The sequence below is a fragment of the Periophthalmus magnuspinnatus genome, chromosome 18, assembly GCF_009829125.3.
Source record: "Periophthalmus magnuspinnatus isolate fPerMag1 chromosome 18, fPerMag1.2.pri, whole genome shotgun sequence".
Classification (NCBI taxonomy): Eukaryota; Metazoa; Chordata; class Actinopteri; order Gobiiformes; family Gobiidae; genus Periophthalmus; species Periophthalmus magnuspinnatus.
The window spans coordinates 4,385,095-4,400,843 of record NC_047143.1 but is presented as its reverse complement, the minus strand read 5'-3'; the positions used below and the strand labels follow the sequence as shown (position 1 = coordinate 4,400,843).

Genomic DNA, 15,749 nt, shown 5'->3' with positions numbered 1-15,749 from the left:
TTGAAGTAGTTCTTGTTGCAGTAGTAGTAGTAGTAGTAGTTGAAGTAGTAGTAGAAATTACAGTAGTAATAACTGCTACGCTCCAAGTCACTGTTTTCTTTCAAAACACTAAAATGTTGTGTTTGTGATGAGGCTCGTGGCAAAGTAAAACCTGTTTGACTTGTGTGATTGTGTGAAACTGAGGAAGGCCAAAGTATTCACAAATGTACTTTTTATATAAAGATGGTCTGGACTGAATATAGAGAGAGTATTAAAGTCATGAATCAAATGAGATCGAATGTGTGTATATATGGTATGTATGTGTGTATAAATGATGTGTATGTGTGTATATATAGTGTGTGTGTATATGTATATATATATATATATGTGTGTGTATATATAGTGTGTGTGTATATGTATATATATATATGTGTGTGTGTATATGGTATGTATGTGTGTATGTGTGCATATATGTGTATATGTATATATGTATTCTTTTTTGTAGAGCCCCCTGACCCTCTCCCTTTGTGTCATTTTACATCACTGATTTTGTCCTGTAAAGTTTTAGCTCATAACCAAATACTTTGGATTGTAATTGTGCTGTGCCATTTTGCCCCAACATTTACTTTTATCAATTTAGAACCGAAAAGCCACACCCAAACTTCTAATCTAATCTTGGTCAGAATTACCTTTGCTTTGGATTTGTCCTATTGTGCATGTTTTGAGTTGATGAAGGAAGCCAGAGTCCTGGAGTAATCCGCACAGACAGGCCTGGGTGTCCCTGGAGTCAAACCTGAATCTAAATCTGAAGCTGCTCAGACCCGTCTGTGTCATCCATAGAAACACAACGACAAGTGCAGCATTAATTTGAAGGTTTGAAAGTGCATTTTTATAAAAGAAACAAAAGATCATATCTGCACGGCCAACAAATGTGTGAAATCACAGAAGCAGCCACTAGAGGGCAGGATTGATTAACAAGAGGTTTCACAATAATCAGACATCACGTTTCATTTAGTAAAGTCTTTTTTAAACAGCTTGTTTTTTCAATAATAAATAAGTAAATATCACCTAAAAACTTAAATAAGCTGCTGCTTTAACACGTTTAAAAAAACAGTTCACAGTTGTGTTAACTGTAAAGATCATGTGAATTTAAAAAGTACTTTCTCTTTCGACAAAAGAGAAAGTAAAGTACCTTTTTCACCACGTACCTGGTTTGGCAAAGACGAACGACATTAAAGGACAATGTGGACATATGTCTTTTTTCTCGTGGTGATCATCGTGTCCCCTGCTCTGAGTACAGGTAAGTCTCTTAACTGTTTTTATTCATCTTCCCTTTTCATTTGAGAAGAGTTGAAACAGTCTAAAGTCAGCGGCTTTTCCTGTGTCCCCACGGGCCTCTGGTCTGTGTCCCCACGGGTCTGTGTCCCGCATCAAGGTTGGATTCTCTTTTCTGAAATCTAGGAGCACAACGTGATTGAAAATATAATGTAAATTACATTATTATAAGAAAAACTGGAAACTACACATGTTGGGGCTGTAATATACGACGGAGAATAAGGGTCACTTAAATAAAATAAATTATGCGCGTTACGAGAATAAAGTCGTATATTTATGAGAATAGTCTGCTGTGTGTGAATGAGTGACCAGTGTGTTATGAAGAATTTGGAGCATTTTGTTCAGATATAGCAATTTCTTTCAAACCTGTTTGGTTCCTCAGACTAAACAAACTCAAACTCTTGCAGTGTCCCTTCAAAATACTTATACTGATGATAGTTTGGTGATCGTGGCCTAAAAGACACAGTATTTCATCGTGTGTAAACCCCAGTTGAAAGTTTATCTGAACAAAATGCTCCAAATTCTCCACAACACACAACGCACTGGTCACTCACTCACACACAGCAGTGACCCTTATACTCTGTCGTAGTAATAATAAAGACTAATGTTCTTTTTTATAATATAATCACCCAGCTCACTTCAAACTAGAAACTCAATGTTTTTAACTTACTGTAAATTTCTACTACATTTGAAACAGATTTAAGTAAATTACTTAGATTTTTTATTATAATTAATTCATTATTTTTGCTATGTCACTGTTGTTGTTTAGTCCTGGTTTAGACCTGGTTTAGTCCTGGTTTAGACCTGGTTTAGTCCTGGTTTAGTCCTGGTTTAGACCTGGTTTAGTCCTGGTTTAGTCCTGGTTTAGTCCTGGTTTAGTCCTGGTTTAGACCTGGTTTAGTCCTGGTTTAGTCCCGGTTTAAACCTTGTTTAGACCTGGTTTAGACCTTGTTTAGACCTTGTTTAGTCCTGGTTTAGACCTGGTTTAGTCCTGGTTTAGACCTGGTTTAGTTCTGGTTTATTCTGCCAAAGTAAATTCAGAGTCATATTTCACATGTGCTTCCTCTTTCCACAGATTATGAAATGGTGGGTCATGATCCTGTTGTGGTTGAACCAAACAAAGACGCCATCCTGTCATGTCACGTGGAGCCTGAGACGAACCTGACCCAGGATTTTATGGACTGGCATGTAATATTAACAAATGGCAATGATAATGTTGTGTACAGCTACAGAAGGGGTAAAGAGATATTAAGTGTGGATGATCATTTCAAAAACCGAACGGAAATCTTGAAAGAAATTTTGGAAAAGGGGGACATTTCTTTCAAAATCCGCAATGTAAAGGAAGACGATGATGGGAACTATATATGTGTTGTGGAAATCGGTGAAACCAAACGAATACAAAGCTCTGTCAAACTTATCGGTAAGACGGGCCATTGTTTCAGTCACAATCCCTTACAGTGTTTTCATGTTTTCTGTTGTGGCTCATTGTTTGTGCTTGTTCCACAGTGAGGAGTAAGGATGATCCGAGTCCTCTAAAAGGTTTGAATCCCACCGCACAAACTATAGCATCATTCTCACTCAATCAGACCATGACCCTCCTTTTATAGATAATAAAAGGATTCTATTACCTCTCACCCTGTTCACTGAGCATCAAGTATAGTACTTTACAGTGACATGGATTTAAACAACACAAGCTCAGGAGCCGGTGATCAATAAGAGCGTCCATGGTCCTATTTAGAAGTTAGATTTGAGTGACTAACTGAAAAACTGTTTGCTTATGCTAGCTGTAGATTGCAATTTGTGTTAAATTATATATAATGTTTTATTATTATCACTCTCGCAAGATGGATTCTCGTGATATTTGTGAGAACCCAAACTCACAAGAATCCATCTTGGTGTGCAACTTCAGCCTGTTTTAGTGCCATTATGGACTATTTAGTTTGTGAAAAACGTGCACAATTAAGAACTTTGTGCGTTTTTGGACAGAGCGTCTTGTTTAGCTGTTGTGATGCTTCGGCCAATCAGATTCAAATAATCGTCATGTTCAGCGTTTTGTGATCACTTTCAGCGAGGGCCGTCCCAGAGTGATAATGTGTAGAACTCAGTTCTGACACATAAACAGTATCACTCTGTGTGAGCCAGGTCACTCTCACTTCACAGCAAGAAGGTTCTGGGTTTGAATCATGAGTCACTTAGGCCTTTCTATGTGGATTTGCATGTTCTCCCTGTGTCTGTGTGGGTTTCCTCTGGATGCTCTTGTTTCCCCATCAGCCCAAAATCTGTACAGTAGCTCAAATCCTCCAGCTAAGGCTGTTCAAGATGGATGGACATGGATCCCCTGCTTCTGATGAGATTCCTTTGACAAAGTTCTCTGTGAAGGCCTCAGAAAAAAAGTGTTTCTTAGATATAAAAAATATGATGATTTGCCGTGTTGTTCACAGACGTGGGAACAAACTTTGAAAAAGTTTAGTTTAACAGTGTGTCCTGTACACTATATGTGCATGTGAATGTGAACACAAGTACTGAAATATGAGCACTCTCTCCTCATGTACATGTGTCTCCTCCTTATTCTACTTCAGAGGAATGTCCTCTCGTCCCCTCTCATACCAGTACACGTGTACATCCAGTGTGTGACTCATGACACATCAGAAACCTGCAGAGTCAAAGAGTCGGACCCAAAGTCACTCCACACCTTCATGTTTCTGATGTTGTACTTTTCTTCATGAGGCTGTATTTGACAGAGACACTACATGTGCAGCTCACGTGAAACCGAATGTTCTTAAGACGTAACATTTATAGTTTTATAAAATACACAAAGCACCGGATCCACGATTGGAAAATATAATGTAAATGTCACTAATATAAGAAACACTGGGAAATACAGATTTATACACTACAACTTTTGGGGCTGTAATAATGTAGGCTCATGTTTCTGTATAATGTTCTCTAATATTTTCTTTTATCATGCAGACTCCCCTGTTTCTTCTACAGCACCATCTCCCTCGTCCAGCTCACCTCCACCTGGTAAGTCAATGTTTTAAATTTACTGTAAACTTCTACATTTGAAACAGATTTAAGTCATTTTAATGTTTTTATTATAATTAAATCATTATTTTTGCCACGTTGCTGCTGTTCTGATCATACACATCAGACACATTCAGTCTCTTGTGAACCTGGTTTAGTCCTGGGTTAACCTTGGTTAATTCCTGGTTTAGTCTTTGTTAAGTTCTGGTTTAGACCTGATTAAGTCCTGGTTTAGTTCTGGTTTAGTCCTGATTCATTTGTGTGTGACTAAAGGAAAACTGTGTTGCACCATCAGTGTTGATTCTAAAGTTCTGACTTTTTTTTTTCTAGATAAAAATGTTAGAGCGATTGTTGATGGTCCTATTGTTGGTGTTCTTGCTGTTCTTGGTGTTGTTGGAGTCTTCTTTCTCGTCAAACACATAATGAAACGTAAAGCACAACAGGGCCATGGTGCAACAGGTGAGCAAAATTTAAATGTTTTAGCATAAAATATGAAAAATTGTCATTAGGCTGATTGTATTTTATGCAGTCAATAAAAGTGACCAGGACTAAACCAGGACTAAACCAGGACTAAACCAGGACTAAACCAGGACTAAACCAGGACTTATCTAGGTCTAAACCAGGACTAAACCAGGACTGAACCAGGACCGAACCAGGACTAAACCAGGGAAAAACAGGACAATAACATTACAAAATACTAAATGTTAAAAAAAATAAAGACCTTTTTTTCAAGTTATGAAAAAACAAATGTATGTTTTTGCAGGATCATCCCAAGAACCTCCCAGTGACGACGACATGGAACAAGACACAATGCTGAAGGGAAGAACATCAGGAACTGAGTGAACAGGGCAGGTTTAGTTTTTCTAATTCTGACTTGGTTTAGGAGGATAGTGTCTGTGCTGAATATTTATCATAGTTTTACATCAGTTATTACAGTAAATGACACTGCAGGGACAATTTATGGTCAAAGAAGACATTTTTATGGCTACAAATATCTTAACAACACACATTAGGTGTTAATTAGCCTGATCATAATCACTGTGTAAGTCTTGGCCCATGTTTACTTTATATTTACTACATCACAGTTACAGAATTATCTCTGTGTGTCACATCTGCTGCCACTGACCAACCAGGAAGTAACATTCACAACTTTAGTAACCAATAAAAACAAACAAACAAACACAACAAGAGACAAATTAAGTAAGATATTTATTCAGATCTTAAATATACTTTCTTAAACTGAATTGCAGTTTTCTGTGTTGATGACGTAGGCAGAGGGATTCAGTTTTAGGACTCAGTGATACTTCCTGCATTTTTGTACTTTTCATCTTTTAACTGATGTAAAACTGTTATAAATATTTATCTCAGGTACTATAATACTTACACGATACTATTAGCTCTGTAGTAACGGCATCTGGTGACGTCCGGTCACATGGAGACTCTGTGGACTTTTACACTTTAATGTTTGACACTTTATACATGAGGAGAAAACTTCTCTTCTCCTCTTTTACCTACAGGTAATCAGGTCGTTTTTACTACAGATGAAGATTTGTTATGTTATATTGAGCGTTTTAACCTCCTAAGACCCGAGCTCTTGAGCGGCTTTATTCATTTCTCTTTGTTATTTAGGCTGATTGAACCTGATCAGTGTAAAAACACAGAATTACCTTTTTACATTATGTAGTTTGTGAGAAAACTGATGTAAAACAAATGTCCTCATGTGTGGACATTTTAATAATTTTGATAGAACATTTGAATAATGATTGACAAAAACTATTTAAGACCCTGAAAACAGGAACATTTGTCCTGAGTAAAAACAAAATTAGAAACAACAATTGTGCCTCATGTGAAGAGCAGGAGCAGGAGACATGTGCCTTTACACAAATAAATAAATAAATAAAAATGTTCTAAACATTCTAAACTCTTAAAAATGTTCAAAATTGAATATATTTGCATTGTTGATGTTCTTGTTGCTGTTATTCTTCTTTTAAAAATCTGCATTGTGGCCTAGACCACCCAAAATGTGTTGTCCACATATGAAGACGCCAGGTCCTAGGAGGTTAATAAAAGTTAGCATTAGCATTGACTAACTGTTCTAAAGCAAAAAGTGTCGTCCAGTGAAGTTTCCTCCTCATTTGTAACGTTCTAATTATGGATTTTTTTGTTTTGTTTTACTTTGTGTTTACTTTAAATGAACAGCTCTAATAAGGTTGTGCTTTTTACAAGAACACTATTTTTTTTGTTTTTGGGCATTGGTAGTGTGGAAGTGTGTATTCTGTTTGTGCCAGAGCCTGCTACAGCTCAGACTCAACTCACAGTTTGGTGCTTGTGACTCCAGGTTTGTTTAATGTGAAATACGACTTAAAAGCGTATTATGTTTTAATGATTCTCTTATTTTTACTTCATTTTGGGAGATAACAATTGTTGTAAATATAAATTATACCTTTACACTAATCAGGAAGCAGTTTACCAAGAAAAATTAAATGTGTTGAAAATGACAATAAGCAGAGTCCTCACATTTATGACGTCACACTAGAGAGAATCTGTCCAAACGTTGTGTGTGTGTGAACAAGTCTCTCCATGGACCAGCACCAAAGAACATCTCCCACATGTTAGAGCCACATGAACCATCTCAGGCTCTGAGGACTTCAGGGACCGGCCTCCTGCTGGTCCCAGAGTCAGGACTAAACATGGAGAATCAGTGTTTCAGTTTTATGCAACTAAAACCTGGAACAGGTTGAAGATGTGAGACAGACCTCTACTTTGACAATGTTTAAATCCGGGCTCAAAAAACGTACAGTCATATGCCCAACTCAACGTTCTGTTGAGTTGGGCATATGACTAAGTTTTTTATTCTGCACTATTCGCTTTTAATGTTCATTTTATGTTGGTTATTCGTGATTATTTATATTTTGATTAGTATTGTATATTGTGATTTTAATGTCTTTCTTATTCTGTAAATTACTTTGTGTACGAATTACACTGTACAAATAAACTGAGCAGCTCCTCCTGAGTGAGCCAAAGTCCAGTGGGACCTCAGAGGCCCCGGGCCTCAGCGGTGACACTAAAACTGAGGAATGAGCTGCATTTACACGTCAGACTGGCTCCTCTGTGGACGTTTTGAAATCGTGTCTTAAAACACTTATTCACTTTGGCCTTTGACACAGTTTGACATTTTACTATTTTTTTGTTATTAGATTCTGTATATTATATCTGTATATGTATATGCATGTTCTTTTTATGGTTCTTTTTTGTAGCACTTTGGTCAACCTGTGCTGTTTTTAGTACATTATAAATAAAGGTCCCGTGGCAGTGGTCTTGGAGCTGGAGGGTCTGACCTGTTGTTTTGTGTTGACGGGGAAAAGGGAGCGCTCAGAGGAAACACACACAGACACAGGGAGAACATGCAAACTCCACACAAAAAGACTCAAAGCTGAATCCTGTGGCTGTAAAGAAGTATTTCTGCTACTCTGAGTGTATTTGTCAAACATGTCTGAACTGCACACAAGTGACTTCCTGTGGGTGTTTTGGGGAAAGTGTCACATTGTCCTGTTTGTTTTCTGAGAATCATCTTTTGGCCCATTTATGAAAAAACTCAAACCACAGACGAATTCAGGTCAGAAACTGTAAAAAAACAACAACAAAAAAACAAAACAAAAACAGTTCAAACGTTCCAGACGACTGAAAAGTTTACACCATAACTGAAGATTTATGTTTTAGGAAATCGTTCAATATTTGAGTTTATTTAGCTAATTCCATAAATTTCTTATTTTAAGTAATAATATCTCCTACTGGGACCACAGGAAAAAGAAGAGAATAAGAGAAAAAAAATGTTCCCAACATTACTGAAAAATGTAAGAAACAGGAACTCCAGGTATGAACTACAGTTTATGTATAACAGTCTGTTCAAGACCTGTGTGAAACCAGACCTGGTGTAGTCCTGGTTTAGTCCCGGTTTAGTCCCGGATTAGTCCCGGTTTAGTTCTGGTTTAGTCCCGGATTAGTTCTGTTATAGTACTGAGTCAGTCCTGGTTTAGCCCTGGTTTAGTCCTGCTTTAGTTCTTGCCTTTTTAGTCGTCTATTGTCGTGGTTGGAAACATGTCGTGTCTTGTGGTCTAGTTTTGTTTCATCTTTGATAAAAAAAAATTAAAAAAAAACTCACCAAGACGACGAGGTTTGAAATCAGGTCAAACTTTTAAAGAGACAAACTCTAAACTGCTCCTTGATCCTCCAAACTTACTCCAAACTGGAACTTTAAAGAGACGTATTGTACAAAAGTGACCTGCACATTTATATATCGTTTTCCCTTCTCATTTACCCTTTATTTAGAGTGATCCATGCACGCTTTTTTCTACTCATTTTAGAAGAATTTTGCGATTTATAATGTCCAAACTATAACAATAATCCACAGGTGTCATAGATTGTAACTCAAACAGAACTAAATATATATCTTGATCTGCAGGTGGGTCCGGTCACACCTGTATCTCCATAATGACATCATGGCGTCCTCTCTGTTTGCTGCTGGTTTGAGCGGCTGCAAAACAAAACACAATTTTTATTTTGCTTTTAGTTGTATAATATTAGTTGTGTATTTGAACAGGAAGTCAGTGCAGCTGTGTCAATTATCAGGCAGTTTTAGATCATCAGTGGTTTACGATGAACAGACTGTAAAATAATTATGTCGTTATGTTATAAGTTAATACTAAATAGAAACGACAAAATATGTTTTTTCTGAAAGCTCATGTTAGCTCGTTTAGTCCAGGTGTAGTCGTATTCACACTAGCACTGGTTAGTTCGCTTTAATCAAACTCTAGTTCTTTTGGCCACAAAGTCCGGTTCGTTTGGTCAGGTGTGAATGCGCAATCGAACTCATACGGTCCAAAAAAGCGAACTCTGGTCCGCCAAAAAACCAAGGTCTGGGTCCGGTTGAAGTGAACTCTGGTACGGTTCGAATGCAAATGTGAACGCCAAGTGGACCACAGGCCGCTCCAAAGACAGGAAGTGGATTACACGCAGTGCATTCTGGGTAAATAAAACCAAAACAAACACGGGTGCAAAGTAGAGGTAAGATCTTAAGCCCAAGCCCGAGTCCGAGCCCGACCCGACCCGAATTTCGGGTCGGGTCGGGCCTAAAATGTCAATCATTACGTTCGGGTCGGGCTCGGGCTTCTCTCTAGTTGACTTTTTTAAAATAAATATATGTTTATAAAAATGTATACTAAAACAATGTGTGGATACTAAACTTAGGAATACTTGTTATAAAAAAAATAATTTGGATAAAACAGAGAAGGCGCTGTAAGGTAACTGCTATTTAACTACTAAACAGGAGCCGCAGAGCCAGAGCACACTCTGCGCACGTGAACGCCCCCTCTTCCCCTCCGCAAGTCCACATCTATTTAGACCTGGTATCGCTGATATGGAGCAGCAAGAAGTAAAGGATAAACTAAAGACAGGGGAACTGAAAAGGCAAACACGCACCGGAGACAAGAGTGACGTGTGGCTTCAAATTGATTGTTGAAAATGCTACAGAAACTTGCGTTGGCTTCGCTGAATGTAGTAAATGTGGCGCTTTGCTTTCATACGAGAGCAAAAAGACGCACCTCGACACTGAGCAGACATTTAAACAGCTGTACTGGCAAAAGTGATGATCGTCAAACATCTATATTATCATTTGTCCCACAGACCGCACCTCTTCGCGCTAAGCAGACCACCACAGACAAGTGCGTGGACTTTTGCTGTCAGGACCTTAGACCATTTTCAGTAGTTAAGGTACGTTCACACCGGTGCGTCAGGTGCGTCGCGTTCACATGTAAAGTCAATGGTGGACGCGCGTGTTAAACGCAGCGTGGTCAAGACGCGCGTTCACCATTGACTTTACATGTGAACGCGACGCACCTGACGCACCGGTGTGAACGTACCTTTAGTGGCGAAGGTTTTTTATTACTAGGCTTATTTTTACGCATGTTTAACTTTGTTTGGTTCTTTATTTTTTTATTTATCCTCACAAATAAAATATGAAATTTCGGGTTTGCTTCGGGCTCGGGCCTGCAAATCAAGTTAATTGGTCGGGCTCGGGCTGGGTCGGGCTTTAATACCCGCGGGCCTGGGTCGGGTCGGGCTGGATTTTTTAGGCCCGATCTTACCTCTACTATGGATGCAGCACCGCCAATCAACGAATAGAGTCTTGGTGGGAAGTCCTGCGTAAACAATGCATTCAGTTTTGGATGGACATCTTTCTAAAGGAACATGGACATTTCACCGGTGATTTCCTGGACAAAAACTTGGCACAATTCTGTTTCCTTAACATTATACAGGTAAGCTATTTTCAGTGTTGCATAGCTTTAGACACTCATTACTTCCCTGGAAAATTAGACTATAGCACGTTGGAGTATGAGCTATTAGTTACTTATTGATCATATTGCTGCTGTTGGCGATCTTTTTGTGAGGCCTAATGGTCCGTTTTGTGGGCTAAGAAGGGGCAGTCGCTGTGTCGTGCGTCTGTGGAAATGTGGATGTGGTTTTTATTCTCTATGCGTGAGTCTTTGGGAGCGCACATTCGTGCCACAAAGTATGCCAAAAAATGAAACTCCTATCGCTATTACTGAATCCCTGAAACGCGTCATAGGTAGGCTATAAAAGTAGGCTACTCTAATACTGGCTACATTAAAGTTGGTCTACTTTTAAAGTGTAAAACTGCTTGATACATTTGACACCCTGATATTATTTCCAGTTAAACGTATCTATTTATCGTATTATAGGGCGAAATAGATGGTGTGGTCAGAACCTGGAACTCACACCACATAATGACGAGACGTGACTTTGGGATGCTTGGAGGAAGACCAGTTCTCATGTACACCATGCCACAACTTCATGGAGGTGAGGACAAGTTGCAGCCAGTCACACCAGAAGAAATAGCAATATGCAAAGAAGAGTGCACACCTAAAGGGCAGTACCCCTGTGATCCAACTGTCTTTGAACTCTGCACTGTCCTCATGGATGAAAATGGATGGAGTGCTCCAGTAAATGGCTCCACAGCTGCGGAACTATACATACATTTAAGAAATGAACTACTTAACTATATTTGAACTGTTGAACTCACCACCTCTACTGAGAGGTGTTATGCTAAAGTTGTTTGTATTTGAAGGAGAAAAAACTTAGCAGAATGTTTTATTTGAACATTGTATTATTAATTATTGTTATTGAACATTCAAAAAGTGCATAAAACTGCTTTTCTGTAAAATGTGTAACATTCAAAAGTTGCAAATGTGCCTACCGGAGGCAATGTAAAGACACTTGGTTTGAAACATGAACCGTAACAGTAGCATATTTGTCAAAAAATAAAATGTGAAAAATGAAACAATGTTCATTCATAGTAAATAAACATTTACTTTGTCATAAAAAACAAGACAAAGAAAACTGAAACAGTGTCATACTCATGTCTAAACAATATCCATTATCCAGATATTACTGTCAAGGATTGCGTTAAACTCACTGCGGAAGTCTGGGAAGTTATCATAGCTGTCTGGCAAATGCAAAAGTGATGCACAGGTACGCCCAATTGGTCTACTGGTAAATGCTGTCTGAACAACAAATTCAACTTCGATAAAACCAGATACCAGCAAATCTGACCCTGTACAGAACCTCAGAAATTTCTCGACTCTCTCTTCACTAAGTTCTTTGACATATTTTTTCAAGTACTGTGCCACCTCTGCTTCATTTGGTGTCATTGTATCAGGAAAGTGTAACTTTTCAGCTACTGTTTTTGTAGTAGGTTTCCGCTCACTGTACATTTTTGTGAGTTCTTCAGGGTTGAGTAGCATATGTGGCTGTGCAATCCCCTGCCAGCAGTCAAGAACAAACATTGGCTTTTGGATTATTTCTTTGTGTGCTAGCTCAAGCAATATTTCAGGAAGGGTTTCAGAACAGATTTTTCTGTGGCATTCATAGTTAGATAGCAGGTCTGTGATCTCATCAGCATCGACAAAATCAAGGTTAACAAGAGCCTTGCTGATAACATTTTTCTCATGGGAGCTGAAAAGCTTGAGAAAACTTTTGATTAGGTCACTGTAAATCTTCCCAAAAAGCATTTCCTCTAGAAACGGAGGGGAAAGTTTAAGAGGCAGGTTCCCAGAGTACACCTTTCATAAAACTCTTTCGTAAACATCTTTGAGTAAACCTGAACCACTACCCTTCTCCAGTCTGTTGTCTGGAAGAAAACGCTTAACTTTAATAGTTTTGCGTAGTATGTCATCATCTGAAAAAGCCCCTATCATTTCACTGAAGCTGTTTGCATGGTGTAACATCAAAGTCACCTCTGGTATGATGCTTTGTGGACTGGGTGGGAGCGTACCATCAGGCTGGTAAATGAGCGTATCACTGAGAGAAGCCTCACTGTTAGTTGGGTCTGGGCCAAATGTAATCTCTGGGTCAGAGTTGGTAGCATTCAAAACAGAAATACTCTGAGCATAATCTGAAGTATCCAGAGGTATAGCCACTGAACTATCAACATGAAATGTTGTAAAATCTGTACCATTTTCTGCATAGGCTAACCCTGTGCTCATATCCTCTGAAAAAATATAGACCTCTGGCTGCATCTCTGGTAACAGTTTTTGTGGGTTATTAATAGCTTCTGGGTGCTCTTCATCTCCCTCAAAAGGTGTATAATCATCAACATCATCATCACCATCATCATCATCATCATCCACAATCACTGTTTTGGGTTGGGTTGCCAAATAAAACCTCAGTATTGGTAGCTTCACAGTATTGTATATGTCTTCTACAGACATTTCATGAGGTAGGGGATTTTGTTTAAAATCCCAAACATCAAAATCAAAATCAGTCTCAGTGCCTTTGTTAGATTTCCCCTGTGGAAAAAAACAAGGATTTTCCTTGTTCTAAAATGTCATTAAATCCTGCCTGGTTGCTGATGTTAACCTTTCTTGTCCCTCCTCCTTGTTTTGCTCTGACCTGCTTTGTTATTTTGTTTTCAGTGTGGATCCAGCCTATTTCAATTATTCGGTTAAATGGTTTAGCTCTTTTTTTGTTTTGTTAGATGATCCTGGCTCTTCTTCCCCAGTTTGAGTTTGCTTTCTAACTTTCATTTTTTCCCTTAGTTTCTCAAAAAGTCCCTGTTTTCGTATGGTTGAATGTGGATGAGATTTGCAAAAATTTATCAATGCAATTCTGTCTCCATAGAATGTCAGGTGATCCTCCAAATCTGCATCTTCCATCAGCAAAATTACTTCTCTGTCAATCTGCAAGCAGTGCAAAATAATGAAAGTGTTGGGATCAAACAATTTTGATTGGAAAAATAAATGGACATCATTGTTAACAGTGAAACAAAAGTGGCAAGTAATTGATTTGTAATGTAACTGTTATAGGTGCATGTATTGGCCCAACTGCAATAGCATCTAAACATGGCCCATATGATATGAGGGTGCATTTTACAATAAAAGGAACCTTTTGGTCTTCAATCCCTTTGATGGTTTCTTCTGAGACCTGACGCCTTCTTAAAAATGCCACTATTTCAGAAATTGAATCATTCATTATGGATCTGTAAAAGACAAGAAAATATGCCAATAATTATCTGTCCATTTACTGTCTCTTTTAATTATACACTAGTCACAGCATAAAACTTACTAATATCATGATATTCACATCCAAAGCAAGTCTTCCTCCAAAACGGGATATGGCCAGATCCACAATCCACTGTAAACACATGCCTTGGTGAATGGAGATATTCAATACATAATTATGGCTTTTAATACCGCTATTCTTAAATTTATGCTTTTGTCCGCTAGCCCTGGTGTGGGGACCCACAACTACTATAGAGAATAAGAGAATTTGAGCAAAACTGGACCAACTCACGGGGACAGTTGCAAACAATGGCCTACTGTATTCTTGTAGATATTTTAAACAACATTGGTGTTGTTCGTAATGGCGCATGGAGCTGCCCGGTTTAGTCTTAGTTGTATGCGGGGAGAGTGATGGGTCAATTGCGGATAAGCATAGTAGGGATAGTGCTGTCCGCACAAGGACGGAGCTAGCACATTTCTCCGGGGATGATCAGTGCTGTGTTGGTGATGAGTGACGGTCGGCCGCTCGATCAGTTCCCGTGCGCTCCTCATCCCCACGTGAGCTCTCTGTGCCACATCCTTCTTGGACCTGCTCAGCGAGAACAGCCTGGTGCGGGACTATCCCGGAGGTCATATGCTTACCTCGCGGTGGGCTTGTCTAAACCAGGTTTAAAACCTGTAATGCCGAACCAAACCGGGTCTGACGCAGCGTACAAACCAAACAAAATTGGCTAAGAGCAGCTCCATGCGCCATTACATTTAAACTCGTGAACCCATAAGTTTAAGGACCACATATGGACAACGATTGTTCATACATGTGTGGACACATGTGAACAAACTGCCTCTGTCCGTGACGAGCAAACAGCGGACCTGCCCCGCAGTCGGTCCCTTAGCCAGGTGCGCGCAGAGGTTGGCTAGCAGAACTCTCATGCACTACCCACGGCCTGATGCTATAGGAAGAACATAAGCACCGGGGAGGTTTACTGGGAGCCTCACTCGCATCTAGACTAATTCGGGCCACTAGCCAAAAGGCCACCACACTGTAAATGTTTGAAAAATAATATTTCACATACCTATAATAAGATAATGGTCATTACCTGCTTCGAAAAGATGGTATAGAAACCCGGGTAAAGGAGAAGGTTCCCTTTGCTTCTTTAGCTTCGTCTCCCACTTTGACTTTGAGTTTATTCTCATAATACGACTTTTTTTTCCGTAATACTACAACTTTTTTTTTTTCATAATACTACGACTTTTTTTTTCTCGTAGCGCCCGCATTTTTTTTTTTTTTTTTAAGTGACCCTTATACTCCGTCGTAGGAACCAAATTACAGGCTGAACAATGTGTCCAACCTTCAGATGCTTATCGGTCGACAGCGGGTTGTCCCTCTCCTCCTCTCCGGAAAAGCTGAGGGTCAGATACACACTATACCCTGGGGAATGCTCCAGCAGCCACCGGAACCTTTGACCCTGGTACTTCTCCATCTGAAGCTTGCCGTGAGCCAGCACGAGGAACAGGTCACCAGGATCCTCCGCCAACATCTCCTTCTTGCTCCGGCCCGTCACAGGCACCGCAGCGGCCAATCCTGATCACGGTATGCGTACATATTCTGAAAGGAAACACACATAAACACTGAGTTATATTTAGAAACTAACTTTGTAATAGTCAAAATAATCCTTATACATTAGCAAGTGAGCACAACATTTACTCACTCCAAACTATCCCCGTACACTGCCCTGGAACAGTACTAAGTAATACTGGTAGTATTACATACTTGTGCTTGCACAATATTTAACCCCTATAAACTGCCCTGAAACAATACTAATCATAGTATAGTAT

At 39.2% G+C, this 15,749-nt stretch overlaps 1 protein-coding gene across 2 annotated transcripts; it reads left to right on the top strand.

Moving 5' to 3' along the window:
- Nucleotides 1-1,149: 1,149 nt before the first annotated feature.
- On the top strand, nt 1,150-7,684 carry LOC117386222 (myelin-oligodendrocyte glycoprotein-like). 2 transcript variants are annotated; one of them, XM_033983556.2, is made up of 6 exons: nt 1,150-1,279; nt 2,390-2,734; nt 2,821-2,853; nt 4,285-4,338; nt 4,669-4,797; nt 5,102-7,684. In XM_033983556.2, exons 1-6 carry the CDS (start codon nt 1,222-1,224, stop codon nt 5,179-5,181), a joined length of 699 nt encoding a protein of 232 aa, XP_033839447.1. In that variant the 5' UTR covers nt 1,150-1,221; the 3' UTR covers nt 5,182-7,684. The 2 variants fall into 2 exon arrangements, with proteins under 2 accessions (XP_033839447.1, XP_033839448.1); XM_033983557.2 differs by lacking the exon at nt 4,669-4,797 and having other exon boundaries at nt 1,159-1,279.
- The last annotated feature ends 8,065 nt before the right edge of the window (nt 7,685-15,749 follow it).